At 35.0% G+C, this 19,840-nt stretch overlaps 2 protein-coding genes across 5 annotated transcripts in view; one reads left to right on the forward strand and one right to left on the reverse strand.

The window, feature by feature from the left end:
- FAM227B (family with sequence similarity 227 member B) overlaps window positions 1-19,840 on the forward strand; it is a 212,363-nt gene that overhangs the window by 82,249 nt on the left and 110,274 nt on the right. The gene's annotated exons all lie outside the window — the stretch shown is intronic.
- Window positions 1-19,840, reverse strand: part of FGF7 (fibroblast growth factor 7) — a 61,649-nt gene that overhangs the window by 2,108 nt on the left and 39,701 nt on the right. For both annotated transcript variants that reach the window (XM_005211861.4, NM_001193131.1), the window contains one exon: window positions 262-365. In XM_005211861.4, coding sequence (XP_005211918.1) covers window positions 262-365 — 104 coding nt within the window. The remainder of the gene's footprint in view (window positions 1-261; window positions 366-19,840) is intronic.

The following is a 19,840-nucleotide window of genomic DNA, read 5'->3' on the forward strand; positions in this document are numbered from 1 at the left end:
GAAGCCCAGAAGGATCCTTAAGGGTCAGTTAATCCAACTTATTTTACAGATGATGAAACAAAGGCCAGAGAGCTTAAACAAATTGTCCAAGGTGACACAGAAAACATTTTTCCTTAATTCCTAAATAGAAAATGTTTTAATGAAATCATTGAATTACATAGTGTGAGAGGAATTAATTTCACTTTTACTTTTCAGAAAGGGAAGATACTTTTGACAAAAGTAAGTTTGAGAAATTAAGTCTAAGCTATCATCTATCAATACCTTTGCATAGAGCTTTCCTTCCTTGTTCATTGCAAGATAATATTCACTTTCCACTCCTTTGATTGCTACAATTCCAACAGCCACTGTCCTGATTTCCATGATGTCTGCAAGGAATCACAGAAAGATATGTCAGTTATTCACTTAGTTTTACAGATTATCCAAGAATGACCATTTGTTCTTATTTGTTTCAACTGGGAGTTAAGATTATTAATGTGATTATTTACTCAGCCTGACACCCCGACCCACTCAGAACATGTAAATACAAACACTTAGTCCTTATTAAATGTGGGAAGTGCAAACTATCAATTTTTTTATTTTGCAGAAAAAGATATTTGGTTTCAAAAAAGTTACATATTTGAAGCTTTTTCTTCTCTACAATTATATTTCCAATTTACTATAATCATTGTTCAGTTGCTAAGTTGCATTTGACTCTTGGAAATGTCATGGACTGCAGTATCCCAGGCTTTCGTATCCTTCACTGTCTCTGAGTTTGCTCAAACTCATGTTCATTGAGTCAGTGATGCCATCCAACCATCTCATCCTCTGTCGCCCGCTTCTCCTCCTGCCCCCTCTTTCCCAGTATCACACTCTTTTCCAATGCTTCCACTCTTTGTGTCAGGTGGCCAGAGTATTGGAGCTCCAGCTTCAGCATCAGTCCTGCCAATGAATATCTGGGTTGATTTCCTTTAGGATTGACTGGTTTGATCTTGAGAGTCCAAGGAACTCTCAAGAGTCTTCTCCAGCACCATAATTCAAAAGCATCAATTCTTTGTCACTTAGCCTTCTTCATGGTCACTTACATACATGACTACTGGAAAAACCATAGCTATGTCTATATGTAAAATATATATATATATATATATATATATATATATATATATGCTAACATCACTTTGTCAGAAAGTGTTTGTCAGAAAGTGATGTCTGCTTTTTAATACACTAAGTTTGTCTTAACTTTTCTTCCACGGAGCAAGTGTCTTTTAATTTCATGGATACGGTCACTGTCTGCAGTGATTTTGGAGCCCAAGATAATAAAACTGCCACTGTTTCCATTTTTTCCCCATCTATTTGCATGAAATGTTGGGACCAGATGCCATGATCTTGGTTTTTTGAATGTTGAGTTTCAGCCAGCTTTTTCACTCTCCTCTTTCACCTTCATCAAGAGGTTCTTTAGTTTCTTTTCACTTTCTGTCATTAGGATGGTGTCATCTGCATATCTGAGGCTGTTTGTATTACTCCTGGCAATCTTAATTCCAGCTTGTGAGTCATCTATCCTGGCATTTTGCGTGATGTACTCTGCATATAAGTTAAATAAGCAGGGTGACGATATATAGCCTAGACATATTCCTTTCCCAATTTTGAACCAGTCAGTTGTTCCATGTAATGTTCTAACTTGCTTCTTGACCTGCCTACAGGTTTCTCAGGAGACAGGTAAGGTGGTCTGGTATTCCTATCTCTTTAAATATTTCCCACAGTTTGTTGTGAACCACATAGTCAAAGGCTTTAGTGTAGTCAATGAGACAGAAGTAGATGTTTTTCTGGAATTTCCTTGCTTTATCTATGATCCAGTGGAATTTGGCAATTTAATTTCTGGTTCCTCTGCTTTTCTAAATCCACTATGTATATCTGGAAGTTCTTGGAGAATTTTGACCATTACTTTGCTACCATGTGAAATGAGCACAACTGTATGATTGTTTGAACATTCTTTGGGATTGCCCTTCTTTGTGATTGGAATGCAAACTGACCTTTGTGAGTCCTGTGGCCACTGCTGAGTTTTCCAAATTTGCTGGCATACTGAGTGCAGCACTTTAACTGCATCATCTTTTAGGATTTGAAATAGCTCAGCTGGAATTCCATCACTTCCACTAGTTTTGTTTGTAGTAATGCTTCTTAAGGCCCTCTTGACTTCACACTCCAGGATCTGGCTCTAGGTGAATGACCACACCATCATGGTTATCTGAGTCATTAAGACCTTTTTTGTATAGTTCTTCTGTGTATTCTTGCCACCTCTTCTTAATCTCTTCTGCTTCTGTTAGGTCCATACAATTTCTGTCCTTTATCGAGCCCATCTTTGCATGAAATGTTCCCTTGGTATCTCTAATTTTATTGAAATCTCTAGTCTTTCACACTCTATTGTTTTCTCTATTTCTTTGCATTGCTATAATAATAATAACAGTAATATTTAATGTTTACTGAGTTGATACCACATGCAAAGGATTGTTTAAGCACTCTTATATATTAATACATTTACTTATCACCAAGACTATAAGGCAAGTACTCATATTATCCCCAGTTTATAGATCAAGCTCAGGCACAAAGAAGTTAATTAATTTGCCCAGATTCTCTCAGCTGGTAAGTGGCAGAAGTGGAATTTGAACCCGAGTGGTCTGGCTCTTAATCACTATATAATACCGTGAAAGTATATAACTTGTAACATATTTACTTTTGTACTTAAACTTTATAGTAATTATTATTGCTGACATAATATATTCTGAAAGCCAGTTCTGTCCTCAGCTCAATTCAGAGCTGCTCAATTCAAACCCTGCCCTCTTGGAGCACTTTCTCTAGCAGCTAACTGTTCTTCTTATTCAGTTCAGGAAGATCAAAGGGAAGTAATTTATGCAGCAAAATCCAGTTAGTTTAAATTTATATCAATACAATGAAGAATGGGTTCAGCATATTTGTAGTACCTTCAAAATTGGGTAAATATATCTATTTAAGGACATATGAAATAGTTGCTTTCTGAAGATCTTACCACTGTAAAAATGCTGTGAAGAAGTCAGTGTTTACCTTTCCTTTCCTTCAAGTCCCTTTATTTCTGCTATTTCCCTCTTGTTCAATATTACACTTTCTCTTAGATAGAAAGAAGAGTACTGATGCAAAGGCTTAGAGTATCTTTCAGGGCCAGATTTAATTAGGGAATGAAATCTGTCATATTTGCTGGCTTTTCTTTTATAGACCCACTGTCTATAAAATATAACTGTAGAATGATAGAGGTAATGTTAATTACAATATATAGACACTTTCCCTTCAGGCTCAGTCGTGATAATACATTCATACTGTAAAATCTGGATTTATGTTTACAAGAAGTTCATGTTTATATATAACATAATAAATGTGTTCCCAAATATGTAAGGCATATTACATGAGTGCATTGAGTTGTTACCATAATGACTGTGGTAATATAATGACAGACTTCAAAAACAAATCAAAGAGATCAGCTCATACAATAGAACGTGAAAAATGAAACAATATGTCAAGTAAATTGGCCATTTCACCTCATTAGCAATATTTTTGTCAACAATATTGTCAACAGAAGTATCATTTTATTCATTAGGATGTCTCCCTTACAAACTAGGAAATATGCCCAAAATGGCTTCCCTGGAGGTTTTTTCCCCTGTGGTTTAATCATTCATTAAACCATTTTGCCTATTTGTTATTTAAGCCTGTATTGTACTAAGAATGAGAAATGAGGAACGTAGGTATAAATTTCTACTACATTTTTAAAAACTTCTCCAACATCTCCTCCTAGAATTTTAGGTGTTTCCCTATCAAATATCCATGCTAATTCTTTGTTCATATCATTAGTGGCATTTATGACTTTAGTGTTTGAACATTTCTTGCTTGAAACAATTTTTTAAGAATTTATCTTTTAGAAAAGTTTTAGGTTCACAGCAAAATTGAGGGGAAGGTGCAGAGATTTCAAGCTGGTTTTAGAAAAGGCAGAGGAACCAGAGATCAAATTGCCAACATCCGCTGGATCATCAAAAAAGTAAGAGAGTTCCAGAAAAACATCTATTTCTGCTTTATTGACTATGCCAAAGCCTTTGACTGTGTGGATCACAATAAACTGTGGAAAATTCTGAAAGAGATGGGAATACCAGTCCACCTGACCTGCCTCTTGAGAAATTTGTATGCAGGTCAGGAAGCAACAGTTAGAACTGGACATGGAACAACAGACTGGTTCCAAATAGGAAAAGGAGTACATCAAGACTGTATATTGTCATCCTGCTTATTTAACTTATATATAGAGTACATCATGAGAAATGCTGGGCTGGATGAAACACAAGCTGGAATCAAGATTGCTGGGAGAAATATCAGTAATCTCAGACATGCAGATGACACCACCCTTATGGCAGAAAGTGAAGAAGAACTAAAGAGCCTCTTGACGAAAGTGAAAGAGGAGAGTGAAAAAGTTGGCTTAAAGCTCAACATTCAAAAAACTAAGATGATGGATCCAGTCCCATCACTTCACGGCAAATAGATGTGGAAACAGTGGAAACAATGACAGACTTTGTTTTTCTGGGCTCCAAATTTACTACAGGTGGTGGCTGCAGCCATGAAATTAAAAGACACTTGCTCCCTGGAAAAGTTATGACCAACCTAGACAGCATATTCAAAAGCAGAGACATTACTTTGCCAACAGAGGTCCGTCTGGTCAAGGCTATGATTTTTCCAGTAGTCATGTATGGATGTGAGAGTTGGACTATAAAGAAAGCTGAGCGCTGAAGAATTGATGCTTTTGAACTGTGGTTTTGGATAAGACTCTTGAGAGTCCCTTGGAATTCAAGGAGACCAACCAGTCCATCCTAAAAAAAATCAGTCCTGAATATTCATTGGAGGGACTGATATTGAAGCTGAAACTCCAACATTTTGGCCACCTGATGCGAAGAACTGATTCATTTGAAAAACCCCTGATGCTGGGAAAGATTGAAGGCAGAAGGAGAAGGGGACAACAAAGGATGAGATGGTTGGGTGGCATTACCATCTCGATGGACATGAGTTTGAGCAAGCTGTGGGAGTTGGTGATGGACAGGGAAACCTAGTATGCTGCAGTCCATGGGGTTGCAAAGAGTTGGACACGATTGAGTGACTGAACTGAACTGAGTGATAGTTTAGAAACTTGATGTGGTGACTTTAATTGTAATATCATAAAAATATCTGGATTAATAAAATATATATCAAATCAATTATATTTCCTCCTACAGAAAATTAAAATGAATTATAAGCAACAGTATATGCCAGTTGCTAAAAAGAACAGAATAGAAGATAAATTCAATAGTTATTCAGAAGAAAGAGGTATTACATATCCTAGGTGGTCAACAGAGGATTTGAGGAACAGACAGAACTTGAATTACATCTTGAAGAAGATATAAGGTTGACATAGGTAGAATGGAAACATCATGCTAATTGAGAGATAAAAGTTTAAGATAATAGAGTCTATGATTCATAACTCATTTTTAGAAGATAGAAATTAGAGCTATCTGGAGTAGGAAATGTATCAAAGAAATAGAAAAAGTTAGAAAAAATGTTAGGGTGAGTTTGTTGAAGGCCTTGATTGCCAATCATGTAAGAAACGAGTTGCCAGTCCAGGTTCAATGCACGATACTGGATGCTTGGGGCTAGTGCACTGGGACGACCCAGAGGGATGGTATGGGGAGGGAGGAGGGTGGAGGGTTCAGGATGGGGAACACATGTATACCTGTGGCGGATTCATTTTGATATTTGGCAAAACTAATACAATTATGTAAAGTTTAAAAATAAAATAAAATTTAAAAATAAATAAATAAAATAAAAACTAAAAAAAAATTTTTTTTTAATTTATTTGTTAACAGTGAGGAGTCTTTGAATGTTTGAAATTTGAAAAATGTCAGATTGTGTTTTAGGAAAATTAATTGGATATGCAGAGTAGATAAAAAGAGAAAATTTCTAGAATTGTACAACCCTGGTTTTCTTCTTATGCTAATATTATGAACTGTCCCATAATTGGCCATTATTTTGATTTTTAAATAGGTCAATAAATAGTTTTAAAATGTCTCAGTTTAATTCTGAATACAGGAAGTATCAGTAGTTGTAAACCCATATGAACAAAAGCTCTTTGGGTCCTCAATAGTTTTTAAGAGTATAAAGTTGTCTCAAGTCTAAAAAATTTGAAAACATCTTTTCTAAATTAATTAAATTCCTTCTGGTCTTTTTAGTTGCACTTTGTACTTTGTATGTTGTACCCTTGTTATTGTAGATACATAGCATTGGTTATTTTATAAATAACTGTACATACATAGATTTATAAATAAATATCCATAGCACATGTATACAGAAATACTCAATATACTCCAAAATGTCTGGAAAATTTCTTAATGATATTTTAAAACATCAAGTTGCAAATTATAATTAACATGTAAGTAAATAGTAAAGCATGTAAAACATTTAGGCTTGATCAACTTTATTACTAATTTAATGTTAGTATGGTTTTAATTAAAGAGTAAGTCTAAGATATGTGTTTGCACTGCTTTGACTTTTGTACCTTGGTCACAAGTCAAGAACAATAAAGAATTCTGTGGCCGATTCATTTCGATATTTGGCAAAACCAATACAATATTGTAAAGTTTAAAAATAAAATAAAATTTAAAAGTTAAAAAAAATAAATAAATGTGTGTTGTGTATTTGACACACTAAAATCCTATATCATAGTATTATTTTTTAAATATCCTGCATGTGACTGCTCAAATTATTATTAAACGTGCATGTGAGCATGCACACACGATATTGTAAATTCAAAGGAATTGCCTTCAAAGAACATTATACTCTTGATTCTGTATCCTCCTGTCCGTCTTGGATGTCTTCAGTCCCTCCCTTCATTGCCTTTTGTTCACAAAAATATGCTTTCCAAATTGTTCTCTCAATAAAGCTGTTTTAAGATATTCATACACCCTACGTACTATTGTTTCTCAAGACCACCCAACATAAATCTAACGTTAAAATGTTTGGAAATTTTCTTAATGATATTTTAAAACATCAAGTTGCAAATTATAATTAACTTATATAAGTAAATAGTAAAGCACGTAAAATATTTAGGCTTGATCAACTTCGTTACTAATTTAATGTTATTATGGCTTTAATTAAAGAGTAAGTCTAAGATATGTGTTAGCACTGCTTTGATTTTTGTACACTGATTTTTTATTTTTGAAAGCATATTTTTATAATCAAATGGCAAAATACGTCCATAATTTTCATTAGATACAGTATAACTATTTAAAACTTTTATATAGATTTTCTTTTGAAATTACTTGGTCTAAAGTAACTCATTTTATTTATCATTTGCTATTTTTGAAAACTCATTTCTGCAAATATTGTACTTTCTAGGGAATTCTTGCAAAGAAAAAAATTATCTGATTGTTTTTGTATGTTATGAAAAAGTATTATTAAATTTAATAAATAAAGAAGTTGGCATAATATATTTTATAAGTTAAATATTTGATAATCTCTAGTTTTTAATTTTCCTGTCAAATTTTACTGTCAGTGTCTAAGTTTCAAAGTTTTAAATACATTATAAGTACTTGATGTTTTCATGTGCACTAAGCTTTGTGCCTATGGGCCAGATGAATAAAATGTTCATGCCTCTAACTCTGAAATCTTTTCAAAAGACTGCCCTGCCCCCTTTTCCCCACTCCAGTACTCTTGCCTGGAAAATCCCATGGACGGAGGAGCCTGATGGGCTGCAGTCCATGGGGTCGCGAAGAGTTGGACATAACTGGGCGACTTCACTTTCACTTTTCACTTTCAGGCATTGGAGAAGGAAATGGCAACCCACTCCAGTGTTCTTGCCTGGAGAATCCCAGGGACGGGGGAGCCTGGTAGGCTGCGGTCTATGGAGTCACACAGAGTCAGACACAACTGAAGCGACTTAGCAGCAGCTCCCTTTTCACTTAACACCAAATTTCTTGAACATATAGACTAAATTTGTTCACTTTTCCTCAATTTAACACTTGCATCCTAACTTTTAATCTGCTTAATGGCTTTATCTCTTCAAGGCCAGCAGTGACCTCATAAGTGCCTAAACCAGGGTAAGTGCCTATTTCCAATAGTCAAAAACATTCTCTGAATATTATGGCACTGTCAACATCCCTCATTCTATTCCTAATTCTCACTCTTTCTCTAATCCTGCACTATCCTAATCTATACATTTATTTTAAGATGCTTAATTTTGTGTAGCCATATGTATCAGTCTTTCTTGATAATTTATGATATTGTTTTTTATGCTTAAAAGTATTTTTCCATTCTACTATCTGAAATACATTTATTTCTTGCTTTTGTAATTTAAGTTTAAAATATATCTCTTAAATTCTTTTGGAATTAATTTTGGCACATGGTTTGAGATGGAACTCTAAACTGATATTTTGTTCCTGAAAATAGCTAGCTAACTTTTTCAACATTAGTTATTAAATATTACATTGTTCATTACATTGTAATGAAAGTCATTACATTTTTCAACTGATACAGTGCCTCCCTCTCCTTTACCCTATATTGGCTATCTTGTTTTGTCTATTGTTGTATCTTTCTGTCTATATACTCACATTAATGTATTATAGATTAGCAACTGCTGAAGTGCCTCATTACACTTATCAGATAGCTCTGATCCTAGGTATTACTACATACTCTCAGATATATCCTCTAAAATTCTGCAAGATAATCAATACTTTTTCCATATAACAGCGCTTCAAAGAGATTAAGACATTGGTCATACCAAGGCAAAGCATCTGTAGTTTCTTCAGTCATACATCATACACATGGATTCCAGAATCTCCATCAGTTATATTACTTACCTAAAACCAGTTTTTTATTTTTATTTTTTTAATTTTATTTTATTTTTAAACTTTACATAATTGTATTAGTTTTGCCAAATATCAAAATGAATCCGCCACAGGTATACGTGTGTTCCCCATCCTGAATCCTCCTCCCTCCTCCCTCCCCATACCATCCCTCTGGGTCGTCCCAGTGCACTAGCCCCAAGCATCCAGTATCGTGCATCAAACCTGGACTGGCAACTCGTTTCTTACATGATATTTTACATGTTTCAATGCCATTCTTCCAAATCTTCCCACCCTCTCCCTAACTAGATCAATATAGTTAGCCCAAGACAGAATACTGCTCATTATTTCCCTTAATATAGGCCATAAACTACAGTAATATAATCTGTCTTCCTTAATAATATTTTTAATCATTTCATTATTTTAGAATATTGATATAGTAAAAAGTGTGCCTATCAAAAAGAAATTTTATTTCGGGCTTCCCTTGTGGCTCAGCTGGTAAAGGATCTGCCTGCAATGTGGGAGACCTGGGTTTGATCTCTGGGTTGGGAAGATCCTCTAGAGAAGGGAAAGGCTACCCACTCCAGGATTCTGGCCTAGAGAATTGCATGGACTATCCATGGGGTCACAAAGAGTCAGACACGACTATATTTTCAAGATTATTTTATAAAGTTTAGTATAATGATTCATATTTTATGTAAATAAGTATCAAATATTCCCTTCTAACACATGATTATTTTACAATATATCTTCAAATTAATTATTTTTAAAGCATTATTTGAGGATAAATAAATTTCAAAATGATCTTAAGTGGTATATGCAGATTGAAAATGTATTAAAATAAATGTAAATTAAAATATAAATCACATAGTGTTAAAACTGAAGAAATACAATTTGCTATTCTAATCTGATTAATAGAATCCTTCTACAATTTCATCTAGTTTTTAAATGATGAGGTAAGAGAAATTGTTGTTCAGTTGCTAAGTTGTGTCCAACCAACTCCTTGTGACCCCATGGACTGTGGTACGCCAATCTGCTCTGTCCTGCACTGTCTCCTGGAGTTTGCTCAGATTCACGTCCATTGAGTCAGTGATGCTGTCTAATCATCTTATCCTCTGCTGCCCCTTTCTCCTTTTGCCTTCAATCTTTGCCAGCATCAATGTCTTTTCCAATGAGTCAGCTCTTTGTATCAGTCTGCCAAAGTACTGGAGCTTCAGCTTCAGCATTAGTCCTTCCAACAAATATTCAGTGTTGATTTCCTTTAGGATTGACTTATTTGATCTCCTTGCTGTCCAAGGGACTCTCAAGAGTCTTCTCTAGCACCACAATTCAAAAGCATCAGTTCTTTGGTGCTCAGCCTTCTTTATGGTCCAACTCTCACATCCATACATGACTACTGGAAAAATCATGGCTTTCACTATATGGACCTTTGTCGGCAAAGTGATGACTCTGCTTTTTAATATGCTGTCTAGGTTTGTCATAGCTTTTCTTCCAAGGAGCAAATGTCTTTTAAACCTGTCACTGTTTATTAAATTCACCAAATTCTTAAAGATAGTTTAGATTTCCAAGCTTCTTTAGTTTTTTTCTTCTTGGCTTCCTTCCTGAATTAGATTTTTTTTAACCCTCTCTAAAAATACTTATCTTCTCTACAAAACTGTAGCTAGAAAACAGTCTCAGACTTTTCACTTTTACATCTAGCCAAAAACAAATAAATAAAGTTTGTATTCATATTGAATGTTATTGGTAACCATCTCAGACACAAAGACAAACACAACAAATACACTCCATGTCACTCCAGATAGTTCCTGATGTTTTTACATCCTGGAATTTCTCCTGACTAGTTGCTGAGTTCCTGGAAGCATTTATTTCCATTCTTTCTGGATGATTCCCTTCTCAATGCCTATATGCTATATTTACTTTCTAGGAAGTGGAGCATAATACCGGAATGAACCACCTTGTTATCTAACCTAGCATCTTTCACTCAATATAATAGAACACAGTTTCTCAACATACACTTCACAGCAATGGTTCAGATTATTTCTATCTCATTTACTCATCCTTCTTACTCTGCCCATTTCCTCAGGTTCTAGGCCCAATAGATGTTGAGGCCAAGAGAGAAGAATAGGGAATTAGAGAAGTCAAGGATCATTGTAAACCTGGCTAATTTTGAGAATGCGCACATGAGAAAAAGTTAGGGTGCGAATGATAACGTGTTTAAGTTTTGTGAAGTTTGAAGCGATGGCAGTTCTCTGTATCTTGTTCTTGAATTTTGCATAAGCAAATCACTCTGTGATCTAAATTCACAATAAAATTCTGGCTATGCTAGATGTATAAAGTTGACAGAAATGTTTGTTAGTAATAAAAAATAATTTTGCATAGCACCAAAGAATTCTGCGTGATATTGGACTTTTAAAAATATGGCAGTAATGTTAGTGTTTTTTAAAGTTTTCATATTTACTCATCATTCCCAGTATTCACAGTGTTAAAGGGAAGTATCTGTCAGTATCACTTGAAGTGGCCTCACATGTACTCCTCTAACCCTTTAATCTGTAGTCTACTGTCACATCCTGGAATGTCGTCATCATCCATACTCTGTTCACAATCCCAAGGTCTTCAAAAGATGAATGAGTCAGAAGGTCTCAGTTTGATTACAGTTGTATGCAGGGCTTAAATTTTACTTGTGGGAGTGATACTGAAACGTGTATAATTACTCTTTCTATTCAATACCATCATCTGCTGATAAACTGGGATCAATGGACTCTTTAATCATGCTGTGGAAATGAGAATTCTTTGGATTGAAGTGGCTAGGTAGTCCTCAGTTCTTTCCTTACAATTATTTTTCATTTTGAATTTGCTAATTATTATGGTAATATATTTTAGCCAATAGCTTCTCAGTCATATTATTGCTGTTATCAACTACTTTTAAAGGCGTAACTTCACCCCAGTGTTCATCGCAGCACTGTTTATAATAGCCAGGACATGGAAGCAACCTAGATGCCCATCAGCAGATGAATGGATAAGAAAGCTGTGGTACATATACACAATGGAGTATTACTCAGCCATTAAAAAGAATACATTTGAATCAGTTCTAATGAGGTGGATGAAACTGGAGCCTATTATACAGAGTGAAGTAAGCCAGAAAGAAAAACACCAATACAATATACTAACGCATATATATGGAATTTAGAAAGATGGTAACAATAACCCTGTGTACGAGACAGCAAAAGAGACACTGATGTATAGAACAGTCTTATGGACTCTGTTGCAGAGGGAGAGGGTGGGAAGATTTGGGAGAAGGGCATTGAAACATGTATAATATCATGTATGAAACAAGTTGCCAGTCCAGGTTCGATGCACGATACTGGATGCTTGGGGCTAGTGCACTGGGACGACCCAGAGGGATAGTATGGGGAGGGAGGAGGGTTCAGGATGGGGAACACATGTATACCTGTGGCGGATTGATTTTGATATTCGGCAAAACTAACACAATTTGTAAAGTTTAAAAATAAAATTAAATTAAAAAAAATAAAATAAAGGTGTAACTTCTTCATGACAAGTTCTTTGTGATTAAGATTAGTTTATTCATTTATGCCAATGTGTGTGTGTGTGCTCAGTCATGTCCAACTCTTTGTGACCTCCTGGACTGTAGCCCACCAGGCTACCTTGTCCATGGAATTTTCCGGGCAAGAATACTGGAGTGGGTTGCCATTTTTTAGTCTAGGAAATCTTTCCGACCCAGGGACCAAACCTGCATCTCTTGCATCTCCTGCATTGGCAGGCAGATTCTTTACCACTAGCACCAACTGATGCCAATAGTTGTTATAAATGAGCGCCTCAACTAATTTTAGTCCGCTTTTAGCGAAATCAAAACTTTAAGTTTTTTGAATTTTTAGTGACAGCTAGTAATTTAATCCATAAGTCACTGTTTTGTCTTTGACTATAAAAAGAAAGATGTTTTTACTGTTCTGACTCTAAGAAAGGGAATAAAAATTGTTGTGCTATTAAAAGCCAAATGATTTATTGGTCTGAGATTTAGAATGAAATAAAATAATTCTTATAAATTGTATATAATTTTTTAGAACCAAATATGAAATATTTTGATAATTAAACTAATTTTAATGTTCCTCTCCTTCAAGTAGAAATGGAATTATGTTTAATTTTCAAAGTGTCTCTGAAAGAAGTAGCAGTTTATTTATAGACAGTACTCAGTGAAAAGAATGATATATTTACCTCTAATCAAGGATTAATTATTTAAAGCAAATGTGTCCAAAAGCAGAGTATCATAAATCTTATATAGACCACTGTAAATAAATTGCTTATAAGAAGACAAAAGACTCATATACTACTACTTTAAGTCTGTGTCAGTGTTAAATTAATTTTTAAGATGATTTATGAGTCATTTATTTTCTTATAAACAACTTACATGTGGAACTTATATATGAACCAAGTTTTATCAAGATGTGAAAATTATATAAGATGTATTTGCTTAAGGATTCGTAACTGACAATATTTTGTTTCCAGGTGTCAACCTGAAACATAAGCAGGTGATCTTTAGTAATGTGTACATGCTGTTTAAAATTGACTTCTCAAAAGTTATAGTAAAACAAACACCAAATTATCTTAGATTGAAATAAATTTGTTAAGCAAAGTGACTGCTTAACATGAAGACAGATTTTATTTTCAGGCTAGTGCTGGATTAGGACCATTAGGTTGGTATGCTGTGCACGTGCTGACTCCGCTGCAGAGTGGCAATAGTTCAGTGTTTGAGTTGGGAAAAAAGTAAGTTCATTTTCCCTGTGTTTCTTTATAGGATGTCACTTGGATAGGTGGTACAAAAGACTTTGTGGAGGTGGTGACCTCTAGCAGGTTCCAGATTCTCTTACTTTTCCCAGGAACCCTAGAATTCACTATTGTAAGATAACACAATTGATACATGTGGTTGATAATACTAATCTTGTCTTTGGATCACATTATCCTAAAAAAGCATGCTCTATAACTGTTAAATAATAGATCTAAGACAGAACTTTGGAATACACTAAAAGAAATTAGAAAACTAATCAAATCAAAGCCAGCAAAAAAGAAACACAAGTACATAAATTATTACCAAAACCCAGAAAGTGTAATTCCCATCAAACCAGCATGAAACTCAAAACAGTTCCACATGATTGCATAATTGTTAGTATCAAATGTAACTGAAATGTTCCGCAACCAGAGAATTGATTCCACACTATCATCATCACTGGGGGGTGGGAGGGTAAATCAATTACGGTTCTTATCACTCCTATATCTATTGTATAATGATGTGGAAAACCACTTAAATAACTTGTTGGGTTAGGTAAAAAGAATCGTGTCCTTCATTCGGGAATTTTTTAAGAAAATAAATGAAACACTAGAAAATCTTTAGAAAGTACATTGGCTTGTGGTACAGTGATGGCAGTGTTTTGTTTTGAAAGAATTTAAGTTACAACAGCTTGTTTCAGCAGGGTTAGAACTATGCCAGGATTAGAAGCAAACTATTCAGTTGTGCAACAAATAGGATGATTCCACTGGCATATTACTGAGTAATGTCATAGGAACACCACTGAACTGTATTACACAGAATTAAATTTCTATACCAATTTATTGACCTTTTCCTTATCATTTACAGCCTCTCTGGAACATAAAGGAGCCGATTTTCCTCTTTGCACCAGGGAAAGCATATTCCCTCAATCAGCCAGAAGGAAATACTTTGCTTGCCCTGTTATCTTTGTAGGTTCTATACTTTTATTCAGAAAGAATTCTTTATGTTTGGCAGATGTAAAATATGTACATCTGCCAAATACAACACTTTACTATGTTCTAAAAATGGCTCCAAAATTATCACAAGTACAGATACCATAATACCAGTAGATGTGAGGTAAATATCAGATTTTTATGTGAAATAGAAAATAATCTCTTCCTACTGCCTAAAAACTCTCTCCCATTTTCTGACTTTTCCTGAAGCCTCAAATACATTCCAAAGGAAGCCAAATTTTTTATTACATAAGACTAGAGAGAAGGCTCAAAATACAAATATACCAGGGAGACATAACGCAGAGACATAAATTCATATGTGTTGTAAGTGTCTATATCTTCTCTGAGAGCAAAATGTGACTGTGCTAATGGAATAAGTATAAGGACACCAAGAATGAAAGAGGAAATGGTCACAAAAGGGAGAAATTATGGACACTTTCTTTCACACTTTGCTTACAACTAGCTCTAGGAGTCAAGTAGGTTTCACGTAATTCACAGAGATACCAGCTTAGAAGATGAACCACACATCCACATTATCCCTCTATTTTAACTTTGTTATGTCCTATGAAGTTTTGCTGGCATGTATATAATGTAATCTTCCCTCTTTAATTTATATTTAAATATTCTGCCACCCAGGCAATAAGACAATTCTAAACACTTGGTTTTTAGATCATGCTGGTAATCAGCATTGAAAAATTAAAGCATGATTTAAAGCCATTTTGGTCATTGGTTCTTAATAAGTCTTAGGCACTCATTCTTTGCTAGCAGTCTTAACAAAGACTCTTATTAATACTGAGTAGTTATGTTTTCAACAGAATGAAAATGGAAAGTAAAAGAAATTTTTAAAATATGAATTTACAGAGAAAGATACTGAAACTATAAAAAGGCAGTCCAGCTACCCGAAACTGTACCAGAAATAATCACATTTGCCCTTTTTGTATTACGAAGTTTGTGTCTAGTACTTCTCTTCCATTTCCATTACCATTACTTTAGTCCAGTCCTTCATTATTTGTACCGAAACTAGTTCTTAACCAGACCACTCTTCAGTCTCTCTGACTTTATATTTACCTATTTTTATTCATAAAGGTCAGGTGGTCTGGTATTCCCATCTCTTTGAGAATTTTCCACAGTTTATTGTGATCCACACAGTCAAAGGCTTTGGCATAGTCAATAAAGCAGAAATCAATGTTTTTCTGGAACTCTCTTCCTTTTTCGATGATCCAGCAGATGTTGGCAATTTGATCTCTGGTTCCTCTGCCTTTTCTAAAGCCAGCTTGAACATCTGGAAGTTCACGGATCACGTATTGCTGAAGCCTGGATTGGAGAATTTGGAGCATTACTTTATTAGCGTGTGAGATGAGTGCAATTGTGTGGTAGTTTGGCATTGCCTTTCTTTGGGACTGGAATGAAAACTGACCTTTTCCAGTCCTGTGGCCACTGCTGAGTTTTCCAAATTTGCTGGCATATTGAGTGCAGCACTTTAACAGCATCATCTTTGAGGATTTGAAAGAACTCAACTGGAATTCCATCACCTCCACTAGCTTTGTTCATAGTGATGCTTTCTAAGGCCCACATGACTTCACATTCCAGGATGTCTGGCTCTAGATGAGTGATCATACCATTGTGATTATCTTGGTCGTGAAGATCTTTTTTTTACAGTTCTTCCGTGTATTCTTGCCACCTTTTCTTAATATCTTCTGCTTCTGTTAGGCCCATACCATTTCTGTCCTATATCGAGCCCATCTTTGCATGAAATGTTCCCTTGGTATCTCTAATTTGAAGAATTGATGCTTTTGAACTGTGGTGTTGGAGAAGACTCTTGAGAGTCCCTTGGACTGCAAGGAGATCCAACCAGTCCATTCTGAAGGAGATCGGCCCTGGGTGTTCTTTGGAAGGAATGATTCTAAAGCTGAAACTCCAGTACTTTGGCCACCTCATGTAAAGAGTTGACTCATTGGAAAAGACTATGATGCTGGGAGGGATTAGGGGCAGAAGAAAGAGGGGACGACAGAGGATGAGATGGCTGGATGGCATCACTGACTCAATGGACGTGAGTCTGAGTGAACTCCGGGAGATGGTGATGGACAGGGAGGCCTGGTGTGCTGTGATTCATGGGGTCGCAAAGAGTCAGACACGACTGAGCGACTAAACTGAACTGAACTGATTCATAAAGGACATGTTATAATGGTTATTCTTTTGCTTCCAAACTTTCAGTGGTATACCCTATTAAAAGCAAAACAAAATAAAGCTTCTTTTTCTTGGAATTCAATGCCCTCCAAAATTTGACTCCAGCCTACTTGTACAATTTTCTCCCATTGTTCCTCTACAACTTACATGGGCCTTTGGCTCCAAACTGATTTGCTCGTTGTCTTTCTCTCCCATACAAATTGCCAGAAACTTTTCTTGCATCTGCCCACCAGTTCCCGTAATTACATAGAGTCTCTATTTCAGTATTTTCCAAGTATTGCCTCATGGACTGGCTGCATGGAATCACATGACGAACTCTTTAAAAATTTTCAAATGCCCAGTTCCTACTCCTAAGAAAGTCTGATCCAATAGGTTTGAGGGGAGGCTTAGGAATCAGTATTTTAACAGCTTCCATTTAGCAACATATTTCTTTCAAAGCCAAATTAAAATTCAAGTTTCTCCATAATTTTTTACAGTTTTCTAATCTGTCATCATCTATTTTACTTTAAGAATGCATTGCTATACTACAAAAGCAATCACCTCTATTTTATTGTTCCTCATAATTTTAGCCTATTTTTTAAATCTGATTTACAAGCTATTTGAGGAGAGATTACCTTACAACTTCTGCAAATCTCTAGTACTTATTATAAGGCTTTGTACTTGGCAGACTCTCATTAAGTGCTGAAGGACAGAATAATGCATAAACCCCATGTTAACTAGTGTGTCATACTTTAAATCAGCAAATGTAAATTGTTAATACTCCAGGATTCAAAGAATTAATGTGTGTCTTAATCATGCTAAACATCAGAAGAACCTAAGGGTAAAGATTGATTAACCAGAAGTATTTGTTAAATTTCCCTTTAATTTTCATTACATTTTTGGAGATCATCTAATTAGATAAGAAGCACAAAATTCCATGGTTTATTCAAACTATAGTTCATCTCAGATCATATTTTATTATGCCAGCTCAATCAGCTCCATGTTTGATTCCAAACATCTCTAGTTTTCTAATCAGTTATAGGTTTCATTTTTAGTTTTGGCTAAACCTCTCTTGAACCTATTTATATTTTTCGCATGCAGTACTTACATGTGTAACAACTCACATATGCTTTCTGTTTGCTGTGTAGTATAGCACGTCTATTTCTCTGCCTTGCTCCTAGAACATTAAGGCTTTAGGTGCATGCTAGTTCTAATATTTCATAAGTTGACTAACAAGTCTCTATTCTGCTTCTCCATATTTTTATGATTTTATAGACACTGAATATAGTTCATCTTAATAAACATTTATTTATCTAGATCATAGCCCAGATTTTTTAGCATGAATCTTACATCATTCATTCATTCTAATTCTAGGATGCTTCCATTGTACTGTGTAGTCCCTATTCGTGCTAAGCAAAGAGGATAACATCTGTCTTCCAGATGTAAATATACCATGTTGTTTACACAGAACTATTATAATATGTTCTGTTTTGTGTCTTACTTTCTTCCTGATGATGCCCATTACTTTATTGGTCTCTTGACTAAAAGTATATATTAATATCTTTAGGAAGACATCCAGAGTGATTGCTTGATGCTTTTTCATGAGGAAGTTATTGTTCAGAGCCCTTTGTCTTATAAATATAATTTAAATTTTACTGCAAACTCATGAGAAAACTCATCTGCCAGTTTTTGGCTTAGGTATATACACATATTATCTCTTCCAGAATCTTATCATCATTAGCTTATTTTACTAATTTAAAGATGGTAGCATAATCTGTAAACTTGGAATTTTCACCACATATTCTTACTGTTAGAAAATGTTGACTAACTGTGATCATTTTAGTGATCCCTGAGGAATCTCACCATTATATATTTTCAAAGAATTCACTCAGACTAATTCTTTATTTTGGGTTTGTACTTTTTCTTTAACCAGTGATTCTCAGAATGATAGGCTAGGTGTTGGGGATGGGGCAGGCATTTTTGAACATCCTTCAGGGAAAAAGATTTCAGAATTACTAGGAGTTTTTAAAACTGCACATATTTCATGAAGATTCTAATATTTCCTCCCCATCCTTGAAAAGTCATGCCCTGCTCAACCCATCCCTTATGGGATTATTGCTGTAATTAGACAATGATACTAATAAAAGTATTCTGTATACAACAGGTATTTGAGGGTGGTCAAAGTTCACAAAGGCAGGTTTTAAAAGTATCTCTTCAATGAAAATGATCAGCTTTATTTTAGGACTGTAGTATAACTTCTTTAAAAAAAAAAACAACAACTTGGTTTTTGAACCCCATCATATAATTTTGAAGATCAAAAAAATGATGTCGACCTGCTTATTTCTCAAAGAGCTATATAGTAAATGGCTATGGTTTTCCTCTTACATAAACCGTCTTGCCTTTCCTCAACATCTGTTCTACAAAATCGTGAAAGTTTGTAGCAAGATAGTAGTGATACAGGAAAAATTAGGCAAGAGAGAGAAAGTGACAAAGCATAAAATATAGAGAAAGAGAAAAAGCATAAAATACTGTGGCATTTGGGGCTTGGTTTGCTGTGCTTGTAGCGTATACAAGGTGAACTGCCAAGAGAAAAAACAATAAACATAGCATAACCAAATCATGAAAACCTTATGTGGCTAGTTGAATTTAGGTTTTTATCCTATAGGAGACAGGAGCCACTGAACGGCTTAGGAAGATGTTTCTGTTAATAGCGTAAGAGATGGATTGCTAAGACGCAAGGCCAGTGAAGAGATGACAGCTCTAGTCTAGACAGAAGCTGATGAAGTCCTTCTCCAAGGCAAGGGTGATAGGCATTGGGGTTGGAGATGAGTGTACTTGTTTCCTCAATACATTATACTTGTGTATATTACTAATACTGATTCTCAATCCTACTTTGAGACACAACCTCATGCAACAACCTCAAAGTATTATTGATGCTTAGAGAATTTGATAATGTTATAGCTACCACAGCACAATTCCAATATGCCAAAATTGAATGTATAAATGTCCAAGTTAGGGCCTAGAGAAGACAATTTTATTATTTATTTTGAACG

Source organism: Bos taurus, chromosome 10 (genome assembly GCF_002263795.3).
Source record: "Bos taurus isolate L1 Dominette 01449 registration number 42190680 breed Hereford chromosome 10, ARS-UCD2.0, whole genome shotgun sequence".
NCBI classification, from domain to species: Eukaryota; Metazoa; Chordata; class Mammalia; order Artiodactyla; family Bovidae; genus Bos; species Bos taurus.